Below are 21,590 nucleotides of genomic sequence, written 5' to 3' on the forward strand. Positions count from 1 at the left end.
CGGTGTGTTCTTGGTTCTCCCCTCAAATCGGCCTGCCTCCCTCAGGCACCTCATTCTCAGTTCCTCTGATGCAGCAAGCCTCGCCTTGACCTTTGCTAGCTCTTGAGGTCACAGCCCACCCTCCTCACCCCGGGTGCGCAGCCTGCTCAGCTGGCCTCCACTTCAGCCCGTGGGTGTCACGAGGTCCCAGCACAGACGTGGCACTCCCTCACCAGTCCTAGAATCAAAGATGCGCAGATGCCCCCTCCAGCCCTCTTCCCAGAAGGTTCTCCCGTCTCTGGCCCATACAAGCCTCCTCTCCTCCAGGGAGTCTTCCTTGTACACCCTGCTCTGCTCCTGGTTCCTCAAGCCTCCCTCTGCTACAGCCATGCGCAGGCCGTGGGAAGCCTGGCTGGAGCCCTGTGGGAGCAGAGCGGGGCGCTCGCAGGTTGGGAGGGGTCACCTAAAATGGGGAGCTCCCTTGGAGCAGGGGCCCAGGGGAGGGCCATGGGCAGGTCACATGTCCCCGCCCCAGGGATTTCCCTGGATGTGGTCTAGCCAGTCCTCCCCCCACCCAGAACCCCAGCACAGTGCTAGGGCTCCCCCAGGGAGGTCTTGCCTGTAGGAAATGGGGATTCTCACACCCCCTCCCCAAACGGGGGCTTTAGACTGCTGCTTCCCTGGTTCCACCGCCCCCCTCAGCCCCGAGCTCTCCCCCTGGCCTGGACTGTGGGTGAGGGGCATTGGTCAGACCTGGGAAGGACCAGCTTCTAGGTGCTGTTCTCTCCAGGACCTAGTAGAACTAGAACACTGGAGGGGGATGGGGTGAAGGCGGGGTTTATCCGTTATAGAATATGTGTGCAAGTGTGTGTGAGAGAGAGAGAGAGAGAGAGTGTGTGTGTGTGTGTGTGCATTCATAGAGAGCAAACATTGGCTGGGCTCCTGGTGTGTGCTGGCCTCTGTTGCAGGCATTGAAGAAAGAGCTGTGGACAAGACCAACAGGGGCACTGCCCTCAGGAGCCTGCTGTTCTAGAAAGGGAGACCCCGGAGCTGCTGGGGCGGTGTCAGAGTGTGCTGGGGCTGTGAGTGTGGTGAGAGAGTGTGTGTGGCTAAGGGGCCTATACGGGACCGGGGTCAGGCCCAAGCAAGTACGTGTGTGTGAACTTGAGTGTGTGCCTTTGGGGGGATCCGTGGGGCCCCTGCGGTCTGGGCACGGCAGCTGGCATGTGTCCATGCACGCCCGGAACTGGCGTGCACATGCACACCAGCCAGCCTGGGAGGCTCTGTGGCAGCCACACCTGGCTGACTCCCAGGCTGCAGGGCTCTAATTTTTCAAGTGACAGCCTATAGATCCCTCGGCACACCTGCTCAGGTGCCCAGCCGCTGGGGAGGGCCCAGCTGGCCTGCTGGGGAGCGAACCTGTCTCAGCCAGCACCACCGGCTCTCTGCCACACTGGCCCACGCTTCAAACTGAGCAGCCTCTGGCCTCTTGTTCAACACGCTGGGCTGGGCCTGGGGCCCTGACAATCGACGGGGAATCGCATCCCCCAAGCCCTACACCTGCGGCCCCACCTCCCAGCTCCCAGGAACGCCCCACCCCTGCCCCCCTTTGCAGGAGGCCCAGCTCTGGAACCCTCCAGGACGCTGCTGGCCCACCACGCCCTGCCCAGTGGCCCTGAGAGGTGGGCTAGGCTGGGCTGGAAGTGGCGGGGGGAGGAGGGGAGTCGGCTGGGCCCCTCTAACACCTCTTCCCTCCAAAGGGCTTCTTTCCTGGCTGCAGGTGGAAGGTCCAGAGAGGCAGAGCTGGGCGGCCTGTGTGCCCCTCCCCCTGCCTCTGACTACTCCTCATTCTCCCCTTGGTGCCACCTCCCATGCATGCGCTGGGCCCTCCCCTGCTGCAGAACCTTCAGTGGCTCCCTACAGGCATTTACCAGGGCAAGCTCGAAGTTTCTCAGGCTGGTGTGCTGTCTTTCCCACACTACGGCCATCTCTGACTCCCCAGCAACACCCTCTCAGCTAGGCTCCCGCTCCGCCTCGGCGTCTGTGCGTGCTGCTTTCCCTCCCGGGCAGCTAAAGACACAAAGGAAAAGGCCATGTCCGGAACTGCGTGCCTTATTGACTTCATTTCATCCCATCCGCGTAACGTCCCTGTGAACTAGGTTTTCCTGTGCTCTTTGTACAAAGGGGGAGATGGAGCTCAGAAGAGGGCAGCTCTTTGCTCAAGGCCACAGAGCAGGCAAAGAGCACAAGTGGGATTCAAAACTGCTCATCTGTCTCCACTGGGCTGGATGGACTGGATGTAAGAGATAGATCCTTACTGAGCATAGCAGCACCGAATCCTATGCCAGCAACTGGAGATAGTATTAGGGGAGGGGTACACACAAACACACGCACAGGGTGCAGACGGGGTGGAGGGGAGAGGTGTTGAATTGCTCACCTCCCAGTCTTCAAACCTTCACACCTGTGACTTAGACCCCCAGTTGGTCCCTTTCAAGGAATGAGCTCTATTTCCCTTTAAAAGGGGCAAGAGTACAAAAGAGAAAAACACATTTTGTTCTGATGTCTCAAGATGTCATTTGGGGACAATTTGTCCTTTTTTCTCCCTATCTCTGTCCCCCCATTCCTCCACCCCCCCCCCCCCCCCCCCGCCCCAGGCTGGTCCTGGGACCACAGATAGCATTGCCTTCATCCCTGTCGTTCCCTCCCCGGGTCCACTACCTCCTAAGCTTTCTAAAATCCCAGGTCTAGTGCTGAGCCCCTAGGCTGGGGGCGGGGGTGACCAGGAGATAGTTTTTTTGGGACAGTCAGGGATTTGGGGGAGAGGCCAGGGGATTTTGGCTAGCCCAAGACTCAGATCTGATCCCCTCTACTGTCTCCGATTTTTGCTGAGAAGTCCAGCTTGTTCTTGCACCATAAGCTCCGTGAGGACAGAGACTGTCTGGTTCACAGGCTTACAGGCTTTTTAAATACCACCAGGGCGCCTGGGTGGCTCAGTTGGTTGAGCGACTGCCTTCGGCTCAGGTCATGATCCTGGAGTCCCAGGATCGAGTCCCACATTGGGCTCCCTGCTCAGTAGGGAGTCTGCTTCTCCCTCTGACCCTCCCCCCTCTCATGTGCTCTCTCTCTCTCTCTCTCATTCTCTCTCTCAAATAAATAAATAAAATCTTTAAAAATAAATAAATAAATACCACCATCGCTTACTTCTGGAGACCCCACCCAATTCACAGGAAACATACTAAGACTCACTCTGATCCCACACCAAATGTCATTTTATGGGCATTTTTTAAAAAAGATTTTATTCATTTATTTGAGAGAGAGAGGGTTGGGGAGAGCAAGAGAGAGAAAGCACAAGCAGGGGGAGCGGCAGGCAGAGGGAGAAGCAGACTCCCTGCTGAGCAGGGAGCCCTATGCAGGGCTCGATCCCAGGACCCTGGGATCATGACCTGAGCCGAAGGCAGATGCTTAACCGACTGAGCCACCCAGGAGCCCTGTGGGCATTTTTTAAAAAAGGATATTCAAATAATTACAATTGTGAAATTATCCAACCAGAGTTAATGCATTTAATTTAAAACCGACTCTGATTTCTTCAAAAGTATCATGCATGCTTGGAAATACTTTGTCATGAGAACATCTAAACAAATGAATTGCTTTCAAATGTCATGAAATGTTCCTGTGTTCCAGGTTTTCCAGCTAACGAGCTTGCCATAAGATTTTGTTTGGGTGACATTAAATAATATCATTAGAGTTTCCGTTTTCTTGCCTTTAAAAAATGTTTTGAAGCCAGGAGCCTGGGTGGCTCAGTCATTTAAGCGTCTGCCTTCAGCTCAGGTCATGATCCGGGAGTCCCAGGATGGAGTCCTGCATTGGGCTCCTGCTTAACGGGGAGTCTGCTTCTCCCTCTGACCCTCCCCCGTCTCGTGCTTTCTCTCTCTCACATAAATAAATAAAATCATAAAAAAAAATACTTTGAAGCCAATACGTGCCCCCAACCCCGGATCTCAAATCTTTTTGTAGGCCCTTAAACATGTTGTAGGTCCAGGCACTTTGCTTATGTGACTGCAAGGATGGGCAGCCTGGTGCACACCGACTCCTTACATACTGTTGGAGAGAAGTAAGAAGAAGGAATACAGTGGTTTGCAAACATAATGAAGACAGCAAATTAAAAAGAGATACTATTTTCTTCTTTCAGATTGGCACAGACCAAAAAGCAGTGTTTTGTTTTGTTTTTAAGATTTTATTTTATTTATTTTTATTTTTTTAAGATTTTATTTATTTATTTGACAGAGAGAGACACAGCGAGAGAGGGAACACAAGCAGGGGGAGTGGGAGAGGGAGAAGCAGGCTTCCCGCCGAGCAGGGAGCCCGATGCGGGGCTCGATCCCAGGACCCTGGGATCATGACCTGAGCCGAAGGCAGACGCTTAACGACTGAGCCACTCAGGCGCCCCTTAAGATTTTATTTTTAAGTAATCTCTATACCCAATGTGGGGCTTAAACCTACAATCCTGAGATCAAGAGCCAGCTGGGCACCCCATCAAAAAGTGTGTTTTTTTTAAGATTTTATTTATATACTTGACAGAGAGAGACAGAGCACAAGGAGGCAGAGTGGCAGGCAGAGGGAGAGGGAGAAGCCGGCTTCCCGCTGAGCAGGGAACCCCACGCGGGGCTCGATCCCAGGACCCTGAGATCATGACCTGAGCTGAAGGCAGACGCTTTACCAACTGAGCCACCTAGGCATCCTGAAAGAAAGTGTTTATTTGTGTCTCTGAGAGGGGAACTGGGAGGATGGAGGGAGAATTGTTTTTTGCTTTTGCTAGGTTTGTTTATTTATTTATTTATTTATTTTTAAGATTTTATTTATTTATTTGACAGAGAGAGAGACTGTGAGAAAGGGAATACAGCAGGGGGAGTGGGAGAGGGAGAAGCAGGCTTCCTGCAGAGCAGGGAGCCTGATGTGGGGCTCGATCCCAGGACCCCGGGATCATGACCTGAGCCGAAGGCAGACCCTTAACTACTGAGCCACCCAGGTGCCCCATCTGTTTAATCTTTTTTTAAAGATTTTATTTTTGGGGCACCAGGATGGCTCAGGCAGTAGAGCATGTGACTCTTATCTTGGGATTGTGAGTTGGAGCCTCACATCTGGTGCACGTTGGATGTAGAGACGTGGGGCTCAAACTCACAACCCCAAGATCAAGAGTTGCACGCTCCATCCACCAAGCCAGCCAGGCACCCCTATGTTCAATGTTTTTTTTCCCCCCCATTTATTTATTTTTTAAAAGATTTTATTTATTTATTTGACAGAGAGACACAACGAGAGAGGGAACACAAGCAGGGGGAGTGGGAGAGGGAGAAGCAGGCTTCCTGCAGAGCAGGGAGCCTGATGCGGGGCTCGATCCCAGGACCCCGGGATCATGACCTGAGCCGAAGGCAGACCCTTAACTACTGAGCCACCCAGGTGCCCCATCTGTTTAATCTTTTTTTAAAGATTTTATTTTTGGGGCACCAGGATGGCTCAGGCAGTAGAGCATGTGACTCTTATCTTGGGATTGTGAGTTGGAGCCTCACATCTGGTGCACGTTGGATGTAGAGACGTGGGGCTCAAACTCACAACCCCAAGATCAAGAGTTGCACGCTCCATCCACCAAGCCAGCCAGGCACCCCTATGTTCAATGTTTTTTTTCCCCCCCATTTATTTATTTTTTAAAAGATTTTATTTATTTATTTGACAGAGAGACACAACGAGAGAGGGAACACAAGCAGGGGGAGTGGGAGAGGGAGAAGCAGGCTCCCCGCTGAGTAGGGAGCCCGATGGAGGGCTCGATCCCAGGACCCTGGGATCATGACCCGAGCCGAAGGCAAACGCTTGTTTAACGACTGAGCCACCCAGGCGCCCCTCAATGTTTTTTTAAATAATCGGTACATATCTTTTTTTTTCATTAAAATAAATCTCATTTACAGAGAAATGCCTGTGGAATAAATGAAGTAAAACAAACAAATGCATGAATGAATCAATTCTAGGTCACATGGAAGAAGGAAATGCACTGCAGCCTGGAGCCCAAGGGGCTTTGGCCACCCAGTGGAGGAGATCCACAGAAAAGGCAGAAAGCCCCAGTCTATTCTGCTGAGGGAGGTGGGGAGGGGGAGGGGTCTGGAGATTTCTTCCAGGAGGGCCTGAAGCATGGAGAAGGTTGGACAGATGATGGGGAGGAGGTGGGGGTAGGTTGGCTTTTGTCCTGGGAGGGCTGCCTCTCCATCCCTGTCACTCCCCCCAGCTCCTCCCTAGAGAGTACACCTATTTCAAGCTTGGAAGTCCCAGCCCTTAGCACGATGCCTGGCATATAATCTGTGGCAATAAATAGTGGTTGACTGAATGGATGGAATCACTCGTTGGTTAATCTCTAGACCACAGTGTTAGTCATTCCTGTCTCTTCCCCAAACACCTCTTTGCCACCGAACAACAACAACAATAGCAAATGAGCAAATGACTCTCTCAGGGCTGCCCTGTACAGCTGTGTAGGGTGTCTACTGCACAACTCCAGGAGGAGCCATTTTCATAGACTGGCATGTGAGTAATGCCTTCTGAAGTTGTAGGACATGGCATACCTGCAAAACACTGTTTCTTCTTTCAAACTCAGGGGAACTGAAACCGCACTGAGAGTAGGAGAGGAAAGAGATGGGGCCTCTTCTAATCGGACCCTACAGGGTTTCCTCCTCCTTTTCCCCCCTCCAATTCCTAAGGCCCCTCCCTTCCTTTGTTCCTCTCTTCTTTGAGTTTAAGGTGACTTAGCTAAATCTGGCCAATTACTGTGTCCCTCAACTACAGAGTAATTAGGCCAGATCAGCGAGTGTCAAAATGCTAGACGGAGTCTGTCGTGGCCTTTCCTTTTTCTCTTTAATTTCTGTCATTTGTGTTTTATTCTTTCTGATAGCAAACATCACATGTGTTCACTCAAGTTCAAACAGTACCAAAATAGGTAATGCACCAAGAGAAACCAATGCTTCTGGGAAATCACTGCTAACTTTTTTTTGGGGGGGGGGCACTTTTAATTCTGATATAATTTCAAATGTATAAATAGTCACAAGAAGAATACAAAGATTCTGGTAGACCTTTTCCTCAGATTTATCACTTGTTTACATTTTATCCCTTCATTGCTCTTTCTCTGTCTGAATCCCTGTGTTGTGTGTGTGCGTGTGTGTGTCTACAACTTTTTCCCAAACTATATGAGAGAAAAGTGCAAGCCTTATGCTCTTTTACCTCTCAAGGTTTCAGGGTGTATTTCCCAAGAACAAGGACGCTCTCTTCCAGTGTAGGACTTACATATCCCCTGCACTTAACAAAATCAGGAAACTCAGCATTGATAAACATGGTTCTCCTCATCCACACGGTCCATGTTCAAAATCAGTTGTGTCAGACCTTTTCATATGTGTCCAGCCAAACTAGAAAAATCTGGACGAGTTTTTCTTAAAGCCAACATGTATTTAGCTTTAAGGATTGTGCTTAACTCTAAAATCAGGCTCTCCCCTGTCGTTTTGCTTTTACTGGTGCTTAGGCTGTCCCCTTTGAATGATGGTGACAGCAGAGAGTAGGTTGTTATTTGCTTTTGAGATTCCTATTTGGCAAAATAAGAACTGGGAGGTCTTCTGCTAGTCCTTCAACTTCTTTTGCAGGGATCCCAAGGTGTGGTTCCCCCATCAAGGCTAATGGTCCCTGGTTCCAGGTGAGTCAGATCACCAGAGACTTTCCCTGAAGCCCAGTGGAGAGCACAGCCACTCCCAACGCTGGGAATGGGCGTGGGATAGGCAGCCACAGGCCCTGTCCCTCTGGAGCAAACGGTCGCTCACCCAGCAGAGTGCACCTTTACCCTTTCTGTGGCTCTCCAGCATCTGTTTGGAGCATCCCCTACCTTGGAAGCCTCGTGCGGAGGCAGAGCCCTCCTCCCAATCCAGAAACCAGACCTCGCCCTCCCGGCCTCCTTTGCGGCTGCACTGCAGGCACGTGACCTGGCTCAGCCAATCAGATACACCCTCCCATGAACTCTGACTCCCGAGCAGGTGATGCAAAGCAGCAGAGATGGGATGTATCTGACAGCATTGGGGGCGGCAGCGGCAGCAGGAAGAGTTTTCAGGGGGCAGTGGAGCCGCAGAGCCTTGTGGTCCTCCCTGCTCTGTCCTGGAGCTGTGATTTGGGCTGAGGTTCTGGCTGCAGTCCGGTCCTCCCTGGCTCCTGCACCTGGCTGTGCCGCGGGCTCGAGGAGTCCGTGAGCTTTCCGTTGCTTGCAACCAGGAGCCCTGACCAGTAAATACAGAGAAGTCGGTATCATGGGAATGGAGAGGCGCTGGGGCCTGGAGTGTAGACACATCGGGACTTGGGCCGTGATTCTGTGGGGGTGGGCAGCCACGGAGGAACCAGTTTCCTGATCAGGAATGTGGATGGGACACCCCGTCTAGGTATCAGGTCGGGCAGCCCAGGCAGGAAGTGCGGTGGGTGAGGGGCAGTAGGGATGTGAGAGCAGAGAACCTGGAGCCTATGGATGGGGCTGGGAGGAGGGAGATGAGCTGAAGGAGGGAGGGGGTGCCTTTGTAGGAGGAGGCAGCCAAGCTGGGTCACATGGTTCCATCTGCCCACAATATTTTTTGACCTTCTTGGATATGTCACACAGTGTATTGGTTAATAAAACAGTCTGGGGGTGGCTATTGTTATCCTCATTGTACATATAGAGAATGATGAAGTAATCAGTACAAGATCAGAAAAGCAGAAGGGGACAGGGCCAGAATTTACACCTGGGCCTAACTCCAACAATGAGGCTCTTAAGAACCTAAACAGATGCTCAGCTGAGGGACCAATGTCCCCGCCTTGATCCCTGAGTTTTTATATGCTTCCGGTGTGTACTTTAAGTGACATATACTCCTTGTAAGTACTTTGTGAGGCAGTTTGGTCAAGTAATAGAATCTGGGAGGCCTGGCTCACTTCGTAAATACCGATCCTCTCCTCCTCCCCCCCAGGAAAAAAATTCAGGTCCAAACAAATGAGCTGCAGCACTCAGGCTTGGTTGCGGTTGCCTCCCCACTGGCCCTTCTCCTCCCACTACCCCTCCCTTCAGTACCTGCTGAGCTCAAGTTTGTTCTAGGTGTTTGTCCATCTCCTTCTGGACTCAGGGTTAGTACTGTGGCACTAATAGTGGAACTATCCCCCTTGCTTGGGATAGATTCAGGCATGGGATATGGCTCAATTCTGGCCAGTGAGCAGTGAGGGACAGTCTCTTAGGAGCTTCAGGGAAAAATTTTCCTTGATCTTAAAAGGGGACACAGGATGAGGTGTTTCCTGGGTTTGTTTCGTTTTGTTTTACTGTTATGGACATTGTTGTGTACCAATGTGATGTCTGGGGTAGCAGCAGCCATCTTGTGACCATGAGGAGAGCTAGCCAAGGACAAGGCAATATGCTGAGAATGGCAGAGGGGAAGGAAAAGAGGAAATAGCCTGAGTCCTTGATGATGATGGTGGTGAACTGCAGGATTAACCTCTGCTGAAGCTACCCTTCCTCTGGACTTTTTGTTCTGTGAGATAATACACTTTCCTTATTGTCTAAGCCAACTGAATAGAAATTCTATGTTTCTGGCCACTGAAAACATCTTTTTTTTTTTTTTTTAAGGTTTATTTATTTATTTGACAGAGGCAGAGAGCAGGAACACAAGCAAGGGAGTGGGAGAGGGAGACGCAGGCCCCCCGCGGCGCAGGGAGCCCGATATAGGGCTTGATCCCAGGACCCTGGGATCACAACCTGAGCCGAAGGCAGACGCCCAACGACTGAGCTACCCAGGCGCCCCTGAAAACATCTTTACTAGTGCATGAGCCATGGGATCAAAAGAATAAACACCTGACATAATAATCTGATATGCTAATAGCTGACAACAGGGACAATAGCCATTGGTTAAATGAGGAAAATCTGATTACTTGACCACAGAGGCCCTAAGAATTTCTTTCTTTCTCTGCAACATAAATTGCATGGGCCTTGCATTCTGCATCTTGTCCAAGCATGTGGGAGGGCTTCTATCAGAGGAGAGGTCCATTCCTGGCCAGCTGAACTTCTGACTCCCATTTCCTGTAGGGTCAGCAGAGGAAAGCAGCTTTATTTACTGAATCAGGACGGAAAACAGATGTCCAAACACCCCACTGGGCCCAGGCTCACTCTGGACAGAGGCTGGGCCTGTTCTCAGTCCTGACCCACCCACCAGTCCCCTGTTCCCCATATCGAGTCCAGATGTGGCTTCTTCCAAGCTCTAATAATAATTTTGACTTGTTGCGGTTAAGTAACCTTTGCCCCCAGCTCAACCCTAAACTCTCCAAGGAGAAAAATAGGAGTTATATTATGAAACTTTTGTAAGGAAGCCTGGGTGGGACACAGAGGAATATGGACTCGAGAAGCAGACCAACGTAGGCTCAACCACAGTGCGGTCTCACCCTAACGGTGTGATCTCAACCATTGTATCAGTCAACCGCGGCTGTGTAACAAGCCACTGCAAAACTCAGTGGCTTAAAACAGTAACTGTTTATTTGCTCATAGTTCTAAAATGGGGGCTGGGCTTGGTGGGACAGCTCATTTGTTCTCCACATAGTGTTGTGTTTTGGAAGTGAAGTCAGATGGGACGATGGAGCATGTGCACGAGCCGAGGAGACCTGTACCGTTAGTGTGTCTGCCCTGTTCTTTGCTTCCCTGTCCCTATGTAGACCCTTTTCCTTTTGGTCCTTCCTTACTCCTCAGCAAGCTGAAGGTAGAAAATGTTGGTAGCATGTGTGCATGCCACAAAGAGAAGCTCTTCTCATCAGCAGCCTGAGGTGATCTCTGAAAATGGTTCGCTATTCGCTTGACCCAGAAAACCCCATGACATCACTTAAATGGAGAGAGTCAAATCTTCGTGTTCCCTTTAAGAACACCCGAGAAACTGTCCAGGCCATCCTGGATATGCGTTTGTGAAAAGTCATCAAGTCTATGAGAGATGGCACTTACAGAAACAGTGTGTGCTGTTCTGTAGATAAATGGTGGAGCCTTGCTCACGCCAAACAGTGGGGGCTGGGCATGCAGTCAGGAGCCCAAAAAAGAGTACTAAATTCTTGCTGCATGTGCTTAAAAATGTAAAGTGTAATGCTGACCTTAAGGGTTTAGCTGTAGATTTTTCTGGTCAGGGAGCACATCCAAGCGAACAAAGCCCCCGACCTTCTAGAGCTCATGGTCAGACAAACCCTTAACGTGAGCTCTCCTTGCCACATTGAGATGATCCTTACTGAAAATGAGCAGGTTCTTCCCAAAGTAGGAGAGGAGGTTGCACAGGAGAAAAAGCTATCCCAGAAGAAACTGAAGAAACAGAGACTTATGACTGGCAATAAATTCAGCATAAAATAAATGCAAATAAAAGTAAAGACATAGGGTGCCTGGGTGGCTCAGTCTTTAGGCGTCTGCCTTCAGCTCAGATCATGATCCCGGGGTCCTGGGATCGAGCCCCGCATCGGGCTCCCTGCTCATCGGGAAGCCTGTTTCTCCCTCTCCCGCTCCCCCTGCTTGTGCTCTCTCTCTCTGTCAAATAAGTAAATAAAATCTTTGAGAGATACAGCGAGAGAGGGAACACAAGCAGGGGGGGTGGGAGAGGGAGAAGCAGGCTTCCAGCCGAGCAGGGAGCCCGATGCGGGGCTCGATCCCAGGACCCCGGGATCATGACCTGAGCCGAAGGCAGACGCCTAAAGACTGAGCCACCCAGGCGCCCAAAATCTTTAAAAAAAAAAAAAAGGTAAAGACATAAAAAAAAAAGCAGAAATAAAACTGAGTTAGTTTTGTGCAGTGTTTCCACTGTTCTGGTAACAATGAAGTACATATGCGTATATGAGCTATGGAATATGAATTGCATAATTTTCGTGATTCCACATATGTGGTAAATGCTCTCATTTGAAACTGACAATAATGTAAAGCTGAACAGTAAAATTCATGCTAGTATTTAAATTTAAAATTTTTTTCTTACTTAGAACAACATTAAGTAGCAAATAAAAAACACCATGATGTTGGGAGGGGGTGGGGGGATGGGCTAACAGGGTGATGGGCATTAAGGAGGGTGCGTGATGTAATGAGCACTGGGTGTTTTATAAGACTGATGAATCACTGACCTCTATTTCTGAAACTAATAATATACTGCATATTAATTAAATTGAATTTAAATAAAAAAAATTATTTTATTTATTTATTTTTAAGATTTTATTTATTTGACAGAGAGAGCACAAGCAGAGGGAGAGAGAGGGAGAAGCAGGCTCCCTGCTGAGCAAGGAACCCCATGTGGGACTCGATCCCAGGACCCTGGGATCATGACCTGGGCCAAAGGCAGCTGCTTAACCGACTGAGCCAGCCAGGCGTCCCTTAAATTAATTTAAAAAACACACCACGATGACCTGAGAGAGAGACTATGGAAGAAAGGAGAGCTTTATAGTTTAGTAGCTTTCATGACTTTTTTTTTTTTTTAACTTTTTCAACAAGGAGCCCCACATTTTCATTTTCTCTGGATTCTGCAAATATAACTGACCCAGGAGGCCAGGTCTCTTAAGTTAAGGCAGGCTTAGGTCATCACTTTGGTCACATTCCATTGGCCAAAGCAAATCACAAGGCCAGTTCAGAGTCAAGGGGGTGGGGGAGGGAAACAGACACCCAGGTCATTTTTTTTTTTTTCTTAGTTTAAGTAATCTCTACTCCCGACATGGAGCTCAAACTCGCAGCCGTGAGATCCAGAGTCGCATGTTCCACCGACTGAGCCTGCCAGCCAGGCACCCCCAGACTCCAAGTCTTGAAGGGTGTATTTGATACAGTGATGAGAGGAACTGTTGGTGGTCATCTTTGAGGGCAATATTCACCAACCATCGGTCAAAATCTTTCTCCTCCTCAGGCTTCTGATCTGTAATACAGGGATAATTCTATTTACTTCCCAGGGTCATTTGAGAATAAAGGCATATTGCGGTTGCAATTCTCGGAACATGGCGGACAGCACATTCAGGATTGGCTGCTCCCCTTTAACCTTGCTTTTTAAATGCTTACCTATTTGCTATCTCACTCCATCCATCCATCCATTCATTCAGTATCTCTTGAGTCCTATGACCCAGGTAATGCCCTAGATGCAGAGAATACAACAGACAAAAGTCCCTGTCCCCATGGAGTTTACATTTTGATAAGAGAGACAGACAAAAGTTATCATCAACTATGTGGTGTTCGGATGGTGAGAGATGCTAAGAAGAAAAAAGCCGGAGAAGGGGATAGAGAGTGCTGAGGAGGGGCTGCACTGTGTGGCCAGGTCCTCTGAGTCAATCCTGAAGGCAGAGCCATGAGGATATTCCAGGCGGAGGGAAGGGCCAGCACAAAGGCTTGGGGAGAGGGGATGGCCGGGGTGTTTGGGGAACAGTCAGGGGCCCGGGGTGCCCAGAGCTGAGAGCCACAGGAGAGAGAGGGCAGCTCTTCGTGGGCCATTGGCAGGATTTTGCCTTTTACTGTGGAGGAGATGCAAACACAGGGGCAGGTTTGGAGGAGGGGTTTGTGGTTGCAGTGGGGAGCAAAGACGGGGCGGGAGGCCAGTGGGATGGTGGCCTGGCCAGGGTGGTCATGGTGGAGGTGGGAGAAGTGGCCGGATTCTGATGGTTTCTTGGAGGTCAGCAGGCGGGATTTACCTATCAACTCTCAGTAAATCAATCTAGCATGGAAAGCAGGTATTATTTAAATTCTCATTTTATAGAAGAGGACATCTGAGTGACTTGCGCAATGCCATAGAGCTGCTAAGTGGTGTCCCTGGGCAGGCAGGAAGGCTATGGGATCTGTCTGAGGCTGACTGGTAATGGGATGTGTGTGGTCTGCATGACGGTGTGTCTATGACATGACTGCTCTGGGTCAATTTTTTTTTTTTTTTTAAGAGAGAGAAAGCGAGCACATTAGGGCATGAGAGGGGGGTGGGGCAGAAGGAGAGGGAGAGAGAGAATTTTAAGCCGGCTCCACGCCCAGTGCAGAGCCTGACCTCAGGGCTCGATCTCATGACCCTGAGATCATGACCTGAGCCGAAGAGTCGATCTCTTAACCAACTGAGCCACCCAGGCACCCCTCTCTGAGTCTTCTTATTTGTCCCCTCATCTCCATCTGTGACCCACTGCCACCTTCCATCCTCTTTCTCCTTCTGTCTTGTAGACACAAATTCGTCCTGCCCCCCAGGCCCGTTTCCAAAGGGCCTATGTACTTCCGGTGCCCAGGGGAACCAAGCTGTGTCAATGAGAGTGTGTAAGTTTGTGCGTGGCTCTTGTCATGCTCACGGGCCTTGTGTGAGTGTGAGTGTCCCCGGCGTCTGAGTGTTACTTTGGCTGTGTGAGGGTGTACATGCATGTCCCCAGCTCTGAGAACCTACGTGTGTGGGGGCTTCAGGGCCCGAGTGTGTGTGAGCCTGTGAGGTGGGCCTGTGTGTGCAAATGCGTGAGTGCATGGAGGTGTTCTCTCTCCCCTCCACCCATTCAGATTTGCTCCCATCCTAAAACACCCGGGCCAAGCCTACCTCTTCCCCTTTCTGATTCCTGACCTCCCACTCTCCCACTGCCCCGTCCGTCAGAACCACACGGGCTAGCCTCCCGTCCTTTGCTGGTGGTCTGGCTGGTTTAGAGGGGAATCCATCTCCTAGACTGCAGGGCAGGGTGGGCCTGCGTGCACACCCTGCCCTTGGTCAACCTTCAGCTACATCTCTTGAGGTCAATGGGCCCCTCCCTCCACCTCCCCTGCGGGTTTCTTTAATGGAGGGAGGGACACTGACCTCAGAAGGGTCTTTCAGGCGGGTCTGGTGGCCTCCAGCAGGCTGAGGCCGGTGGGCCAGAAAGTGTTTGCACCCCTGGCTTCCTTCCTCCCTGAGGGTGGCCAGCAGACTCTCCTGGCAGGAGGCTGGAAGTCCACACTACATTCTCTCAGTGAGCTCCCAGGGACCTGTTGTTGGACCCCAGAGACTTGTCCCCACTTAGGGAGGCCTGTGGGCCCCAGGGCAGCTTGGCCCCACTCTTTTCCTCCTTCCCCCACTCTTCTTTTAGGAGCCCCCAGGCCTCAGGCCTCCTCCCCAGCTCTCGCCCCAGAGTATTCCATATGCTCCTTCTGGTCTAAACCCTTTTCCTTCTCTGTCCCCTTCTTCTCCAGACATTGGTTCCTCTGAGAACCCGTTGGCCTCTCCTACAGGTACCAGAGGATCCTTTTTCTTTAACTCACTGGAAATTGGACCCTCGCTTGGAGCAAGGTGAGGAGGCGCCTGGGGGCATGGGGTCACTTCAGTCCATCCTCCAGGTCAGCCTGCCCTTCCCTCAGTCCTGACCAGGCACACTCCAGCCTCAGGGCCTTTGTTCTAGTCCTTTCCTCTGTCTGGAATGTTCTTCCCCAGACCCTGCTTGGCTTCTCCCTCTCCAAGCATTTGTCAGCCTATCATCTTGCCAGTGGAGCCTACTTGGTCTACCCAATTTAATACTGTGGCCTGACTGCATGCACACACCCCCTCGCACCCTCCTGCCCATCTCCTGGCCCCGCTCTGCCTCCCTGATGTCTCATTACACCCATCATCTTCTTACATACAACAGCGTCTGTTCTGTCTACTGTGTCGCCCCTCCGAGAACGTTGGCCCCAGGATGGCAGGGATCTCTGTGGCACTCCCCGATATTTCCCAGGTGCCTGGAACCGTTTGGGGCCATTTGAGCTGCTCCAGAGACATTTGTTGTGGTTGTTGGCATGGCTGCTGAGAGAAGTGAGAAGCTGTGGGAGAAATGGCTGTTCCTTCCCCTGGCCTGTGGTCAGAGGGTTGGACTCTGTGCCCACCCGGCGGGGGAGGTCCAGCTCCCTCTACCCCATCCGCCTTCCTGGGGGCACGGACACCGGGCCAGGGAGCCACACCCCCCGTGCTGGCCCCACACATGCAGGCTGGCATACACCTGCGCACCCGGCCTCTGTGGCCCCCCCACCCCACCCGCTGACGTGGCTGTGGTTTCGAGGCCCCAGAGGTGCAGATTAGAGACAGAGTGTCCTGTTTTCTGCGGCTGCAGAGGCAGGTGGGGGTGGGGGATAGGCTCCCCTGCAAACAAGCACACGCAGAGGCCCCTTGGCCTCCCCTTCTTATATGCCCATGCACACGCAGGTACGCACACGCCTATGGACAGCCAGGTGGCCCAGCAGACGTGCTGCTCTTAGGTCTCAGCGCAGGAGCCGTGCCCCTGTCTGTACCAGGCCCTGCCGCAGCTGGGGAGAGGGGGCAGAGGAAGAGGCTGCAAGCTCCCTCCCCTGCCCCGGAGCTGCCATCTTCAGTGCTTCGTGCCCACCCAGCGTGGCCACACAGCTACATTCACCAGTTCTTTCCTTCGGGGGAAGCAGTGCCCTCTTTTGCCTTCTCCTGTCAAAACCACATCGCCGGAGGAGGGGGCCTGCATTCAGCCCTTGGTGGGATGTCGCTCCTGGCTCCGTGGCACCCATGGTGGCTGGCTGGACTGCCACGCCCCGCCCCCCCCCCCCCCCCCCCGGTGCCTGCCAGGTCCAGCCCAGCCCCCTGCGCCAGTCCTTCACTGCTCCAGGAATCCCCGCTTGGAGGGGAGATGAGTGTGGCCCCCGGATCCAGGCCTCCTGGGTTGAATGTCAGCTCTGCATGACCTTAGGCAAGTCACTTCACCTCTCTGTGCCCCAGTTTCGTCCCTGGCAGAGCTGTTGTAAAGATGAAATAGGTTCATATATGCCAAGTGCTTAGCCCAGCACGTGCTGTGCAGGGAGGTTGTCAGTAAATGCGAGCTGTCGCTATGATGGTTTCCTGCCTCAGAGCCAGGAGGGCCTGCGAAATGGCCTGGGTTGGGGCTTGCAGCCCACGGCTGGCCTCCCAGACCGAGCCAGCGGCTTCCAGACCCACCAGGAGCTTGTTGGAGACTCAGAGGGCCAGGCAGCAGGTGGGCCTGGGGAAGGGGCTCACACCTCAGCCTGCAGCCACCTGTAAGACAGGAATCCCCCAATCTCCCAGCCTCAGCCTTTTTCCCGGCGGCCTCCCCGTTATCCAAGCCCCCTGGCCTTGCAAGGCACCCCTCAGGCCATCTCCCACAGTAGGAATGCCTGTCGACCCGCTTCCTGAGCACGCACAGTTCCTACTTCCCAGGGCCTCAGGCTCCTTAAGTAGGAGAGGGAATAAAGGCTCCTACATCACAGGATTAATGTCAGGGGAGGTCATGGATGAAGAGTGCACGGCCCTGGCAGCCAGTCATGGCCACCTCCCGTGACTGCCTGCACCCCAAGGCTGGCGGGTCCTGCTTGCTGCTCCAGGGCTCCCAGGGGCGTCCAGGAACCCAGACTCACGGCAGGCCTCGAGAAAGAGCTCTTGCTGATGGGGGGCTGGAAAGAACTGGGAGTCCTGGGAGCTGGCAAGGGGGCGTGATGACTGAAGCTTGAGGGTAGACAGTGCTCACCCCAAACAGAGCTCGAATGAAGGAGGAAGGAAGAGAGGACCGGCTGAGCACACCCTGGGCCCCAGAGGAAGTTGAAAGCTGGCCTCGGTGGTATGACAGTTCAAGGGCCCGCACCACACCACAGCTCCCCACCCCGCCCTGCCTCGCCTGCTGACTGACGTCAGTGGGGAGTGCATGACCCTGCCTGCCCCCGCCTAAGCCCCTGGCTCTGTGAGGTGGGGTCCCAGCCCAGGGGCTCCCACAGCTGCTCTCCACACAGCGGGGCAGCCAGCAGAGCCTTGTGTCTTTGCGTCCACATTGCCCTCTCCAGGTTCCTTTAATGAAAGGCACTCAGTCAACAGCACCTCTTTACTTCCCCACACCGCCTCACATCTCTCAGGTGTGGCCCTGGAAGGCATCTATTAAGCACCCACTATATACAAGGTGGTTTCATATCCACGAGCTCATTTAATCCTTCACAATACCCTGAAGTGAATATTTTACAGATAAGGGAAACAGCTCAGAGAGGCTAAGTAACCTGCCTGAGGTCACACAGCTTGTCTGTGACCAAGCTGGCCTTCCAAGGCAGGCTCCTGTCATGAAGTTCCTTATGCCTACAGGTGAGTGACTTCATGCTGGAGGGGCCCTTGGAGAGTCAGTGCAGCTAGGCCTCTTGTTTGTCAAGGAGGAAATGGACACCCAGCGCTGGGAAGTGAGTGCCTTAGGCAGCCCCAGGTGCTGTCAGAACCAGGCAGGATTAAGGAACTTTCTTCTGGCATTGGGTGCCTGGCAGGAGGGGCTCTGCCAGGAAGCCTTCTTCCTTCACTGTCTCCAGCTCTCCACTCAGAGGCCAACTCCTTAGAGAAGTCTTTCTGGCTAGTCCTAGCTGAAGTAGGGTTTTATCATCCTCCACCTCCTGGCCTGGCTTTATTTTTCTTCATGGCACTTACTGTCCCTTGCAGTTTTATGCATCATGTTATTCTTTTTTTTTTTTTTTTTTTTTTTAAGATTTTATTTATTTGACAGAGAGACACACAGCGAGAGAGGGAACACAAGCAGGGGAGGTGGGAGAGGGAGAAGCAGGCTGAGCAGGGAGCCCGATGCGGAACTCGATCCCAGGACTCTGAGATCATGACCCGAGCCGAAGGCAGACGCCTAACGACTGAGCCACCCGGGCGCCCATGTTATTTATTTCTTGTTCCCTCACCCCTACCCCAATTAGAATGTGAGCTCCATGAGCTCGGGGCAGATCTATCTTGTACCTGGCACAAACTCAACAATTTTTGTGTGGAATGAATGAATGAATGGAGTCAGATGGTCAAGAAAGAAGCTTATACTTTATGGGGGAAAGTTTGGTGTGAAGGTGAACTTACTAAGGGCAAACTAAATAGATAATTTTAGGTGGAAGAGGGGAGTGAGAAGTAATTTAGAAAAGAGAAGGGGCAGGGCCAGCATGTACAGACATGAGGTCTGGCACACCGACTGTAAAGTGGTGAGCCCCCCCAGTTGTTCAGTTCTCAACTTGGACAACCACACATGACCACCCTGGGGGTGGGAAGAACACAGCAGTTCTGGCCCCCTCAGCAGACCCAAGGGGGTGAGGGAGTGATGAGTCGAGGCAGCTCTACAGGTGCCTGCAGCAGGAGGAACAGGCTGTACCCACCATGAGGACACCACGTGGTCTGGTCGCGGTTAGCAGTTTGCCATCCGGTGCCATTGTCTCTGCAGACGGTCGTCCAGCCATGGGGGCGGGGGGAGCAACTGTTCTGCTGTCAGCAATCTCTAGTACCTGGAGCACCTAGGGGGATGCGGGTGGGGAAATCACCCCAGCACACCCCACCAACACACACCAAACGCTGTGGACAGCGATGATCACAACAGCGGGGAGGGCTGTTTCCTGAGCCAGCAGTGAACTTTGAAAGCGGAGGACACTGTGTTCTGAGACTTCTCCACCGAGCAGAGGACTCGGTGAAGAACCTGTCCCGGCCTCCTTCTTCCTCCCCAGTCCTACAGACTGGGCACAACAACAATCACCCTGTGATTGTGGGGCCTGTGTTCGATGAGTCACCTTGCCCACAGCAAGCCTTTCGGGGTGATGTTATCGGCCCTCTGCTTACTTAATTCCCTGGTTGACATCACCACCGCCTGGTCTCCTTCTCGGCACCGCAGCCTGCAGGCTGGCATATCCTGGAAGGGAAGGTGGTGGAGGCCTCTTGCCAGAAGCTTACCAGGGCGGGTAAATTGGGACCCTCAGTCAGTCACGTGGCATCAAGGTGCTTGGCCTAGTTTCTTGACTTGCTGGACAGGGGTCTCCGTTTACCTCCCAGGAAATGCTCTCTGGAGGCTGCATCCTTGGGGTGCGGTCCCCAAGTCCAGCCCTCTGCTGGCTCAGGCATAAGTTTTGTCTCATGCAGGCCTATCTGCCTCCAAGCCTCTGTGATGGGCCTTTGGGTTCCCAGGCTCTCCCAGGCTCAGACTGGGCTGCCCTGCCGGCCTTCTCCCCGCCTCCCTGTCCAGCCAATTTCCCCCGGGGACCCAGCTCCCTTGGAGGCCCCAGCTCCTTCCTTGCTGCTGCTCCAACCTGGAGGGCTGCCTCCTGGGGGCCGAAGCCTGTGCTCCCCCCACCCTCCTCCTCCTCCGCCACCTAGCATTCCCTCTGGCCGCCCTTCTCAGTGCCGCCCTGTGGTCAGTGGCACATGGTAGGGGCCATGGAGTCAGCGGAGCAGGGATGACCAGACACATGCCGTTCCGGGTCAGCCTCAGCCCGGTCTCTTCTGCGGCCAGGTGCCAAGAGGAGGGAAGGGTTTGGTCGCCGGCCCACGCCGCCCTCCTCCGGCCCCTCCCCACCGTCTGAGGTGGATAGCAGAGGGGGTTGGCTGGGAGGTGCACGAGGCCCTCCGCTCAGGCCACAGGGGTTAGGACCTCAGTCCTTGATGGGAGGCTGCCCAGGCTTGGCAAGCCAGGGAGGCCCTGAAGGGAAGTGGGTGGGGCCGGGCAGGGAGAAGAGCCAACCCTTTGAACTGCCCAAGCAGCATCCTCTGTGGCCCCAGGAGACAGCGCCTCAAATGTCACCGCCTGAGGCCAGGGCAGGGGGAGGGGGAGATTGCTCAACACCGTTCACGATGAAATGAACTGTTCTTAGAAGGAAAAAGAAAAAACAAACAAACCCCCCAAACCCACCACTGAGGTCCCTCCTCTTACCCCCAGCAGCTCCTGAGCGGCTCCTGAGAGCAGATAGCATACCTGGGCCCCGGCTAGCTCTCCCCCACTCACCCTCGTGGCCAGAAGGCCATCAATTGGCCTGGCCACTCTGCACCCAAACACTGGCTGCCTCAGCATCCTGGAACGTTGTCGAATGCTGTTCCATGTAAGACGGGGGTGAGCCCAGAGAGAGGCATGAAGGAGCAAGCCTGGGCTCAGCCCTACACACCCCAGTCTTTTTGGGCTTCTCTTTCTCCACCTGTCAAATGGAGGAAACCATCGAGGACTCAATGAGATAATAAATGTGGAAGTGCTTAGCAGTGTTCACTAGCCAGCCAGGAGGCGGGGGTGGGGAAGGGAGGTCCCGCAGAGAAGGGAAAAGGGAGTCAGGAAGAGTTTCAGAGACAAGGCCATACCTCAATGTTTAAGAACTTTAAATCAGTTGACTCCATCTGCTCTGGAATCTTTTAGCTTCCCTTTAAGCCCTGAGTTGAGTTCTTATTCATGCTGTCAGGGAGGTGCACACCTTGAGAGTGATGGGCACCATTGCTGAACTTAGCTTGTGGTCAGCTCAGACCCCTGGATCCCTTTTCAAGTTTGAGAACACGGGATCCTCAGTGTAGTCTAGTGGCTGTTCTACTGTAGTACTTCCCTCCTAGGCCACAGACTGAGCTCAAATTCTAGTCAACCCAGGCTGCTTAACCTCAGTGAGTATAGCCTGATTCTGGCTATAGCTTGAGCCTGTATCCCTCTTTAATCCTGAGCCCAAAGCTCACCTCCACTTACATAGCTAGGCCCCACATACCTCAAACTCATTTATCCCAGACAACTTGTCTTTCTCAGCAGCCCCTCCCTCTACTTGGGTGCTAGATCGTAGTTCAGGGTAAGACTCCCCATCACGCAAGCCAGAGGCTGAGTCATCCTTGACTGCTGCCTTCTGTCCATCACATCTGATTAGCCATCTCATT

At 52.8% G+C, this 21,590-nt stretch overlaps 1 protein-coding gene and 1 long non-coding RNA gene across 11 annotated transcripts in view; one reads left to right on the top strand and one right to left on the bottom strand.

The window, feature by feature from the left end:
• Positions 1–21,590, top strand: part of LOC118523922 (uncharacterized) — a 61,817-nt gene that overhangs the window by 16,034 nt on the left and 24,193 nt on the right. For 5 of the 10 annotated variants that reach the window (XR_013441849.1, XR_013441853.1, XR_013441850.1 and 2 more), the window contains one exon: positions 15,158–15,254. The exons of the other annotated variants lie outside the window; for them this stretch is intronic. Coding sequence is in view for 1 of the 5 variants with exons in the window: in XM_078056618.1 (XP_077912744.1) it covers positions 15,158–15,254 (97 nt within the window). In the remaining 4 variants the exon portion in view is untranslated. The remainder of the gene's footprint in view (positions 1–15,157; positions 15,255–21,590) is intronic. 10 annotated transcript variants of the gene reach the window in all.
• Positions 12,633–16,476, bottom strand: LOC144379240 (uncharacterized). The gene is made up of 2 exons (XR_013441860.1): positions 15,580–16,476; positions 12,633–12,905 (listed from the first exon to the last, which is right to left on the bottom strand). It is a non-coding gene; the product is annotated as an uncharacterized LOC144379240 (long non-coding RNA).

This window comes from Halichoerus grypus, chromosome 10, assembly GCF_964656455.1.
Source record: "Halichoerus grypus chromosome 10, mHalGry1.hap1.1, whole genome shotgun sequence".
NCBI lineage: Eukaryota > Metazoa > Chordata > Mammalia > Carnivora > Phocidae > Halichoerus > Halichoerus grypus.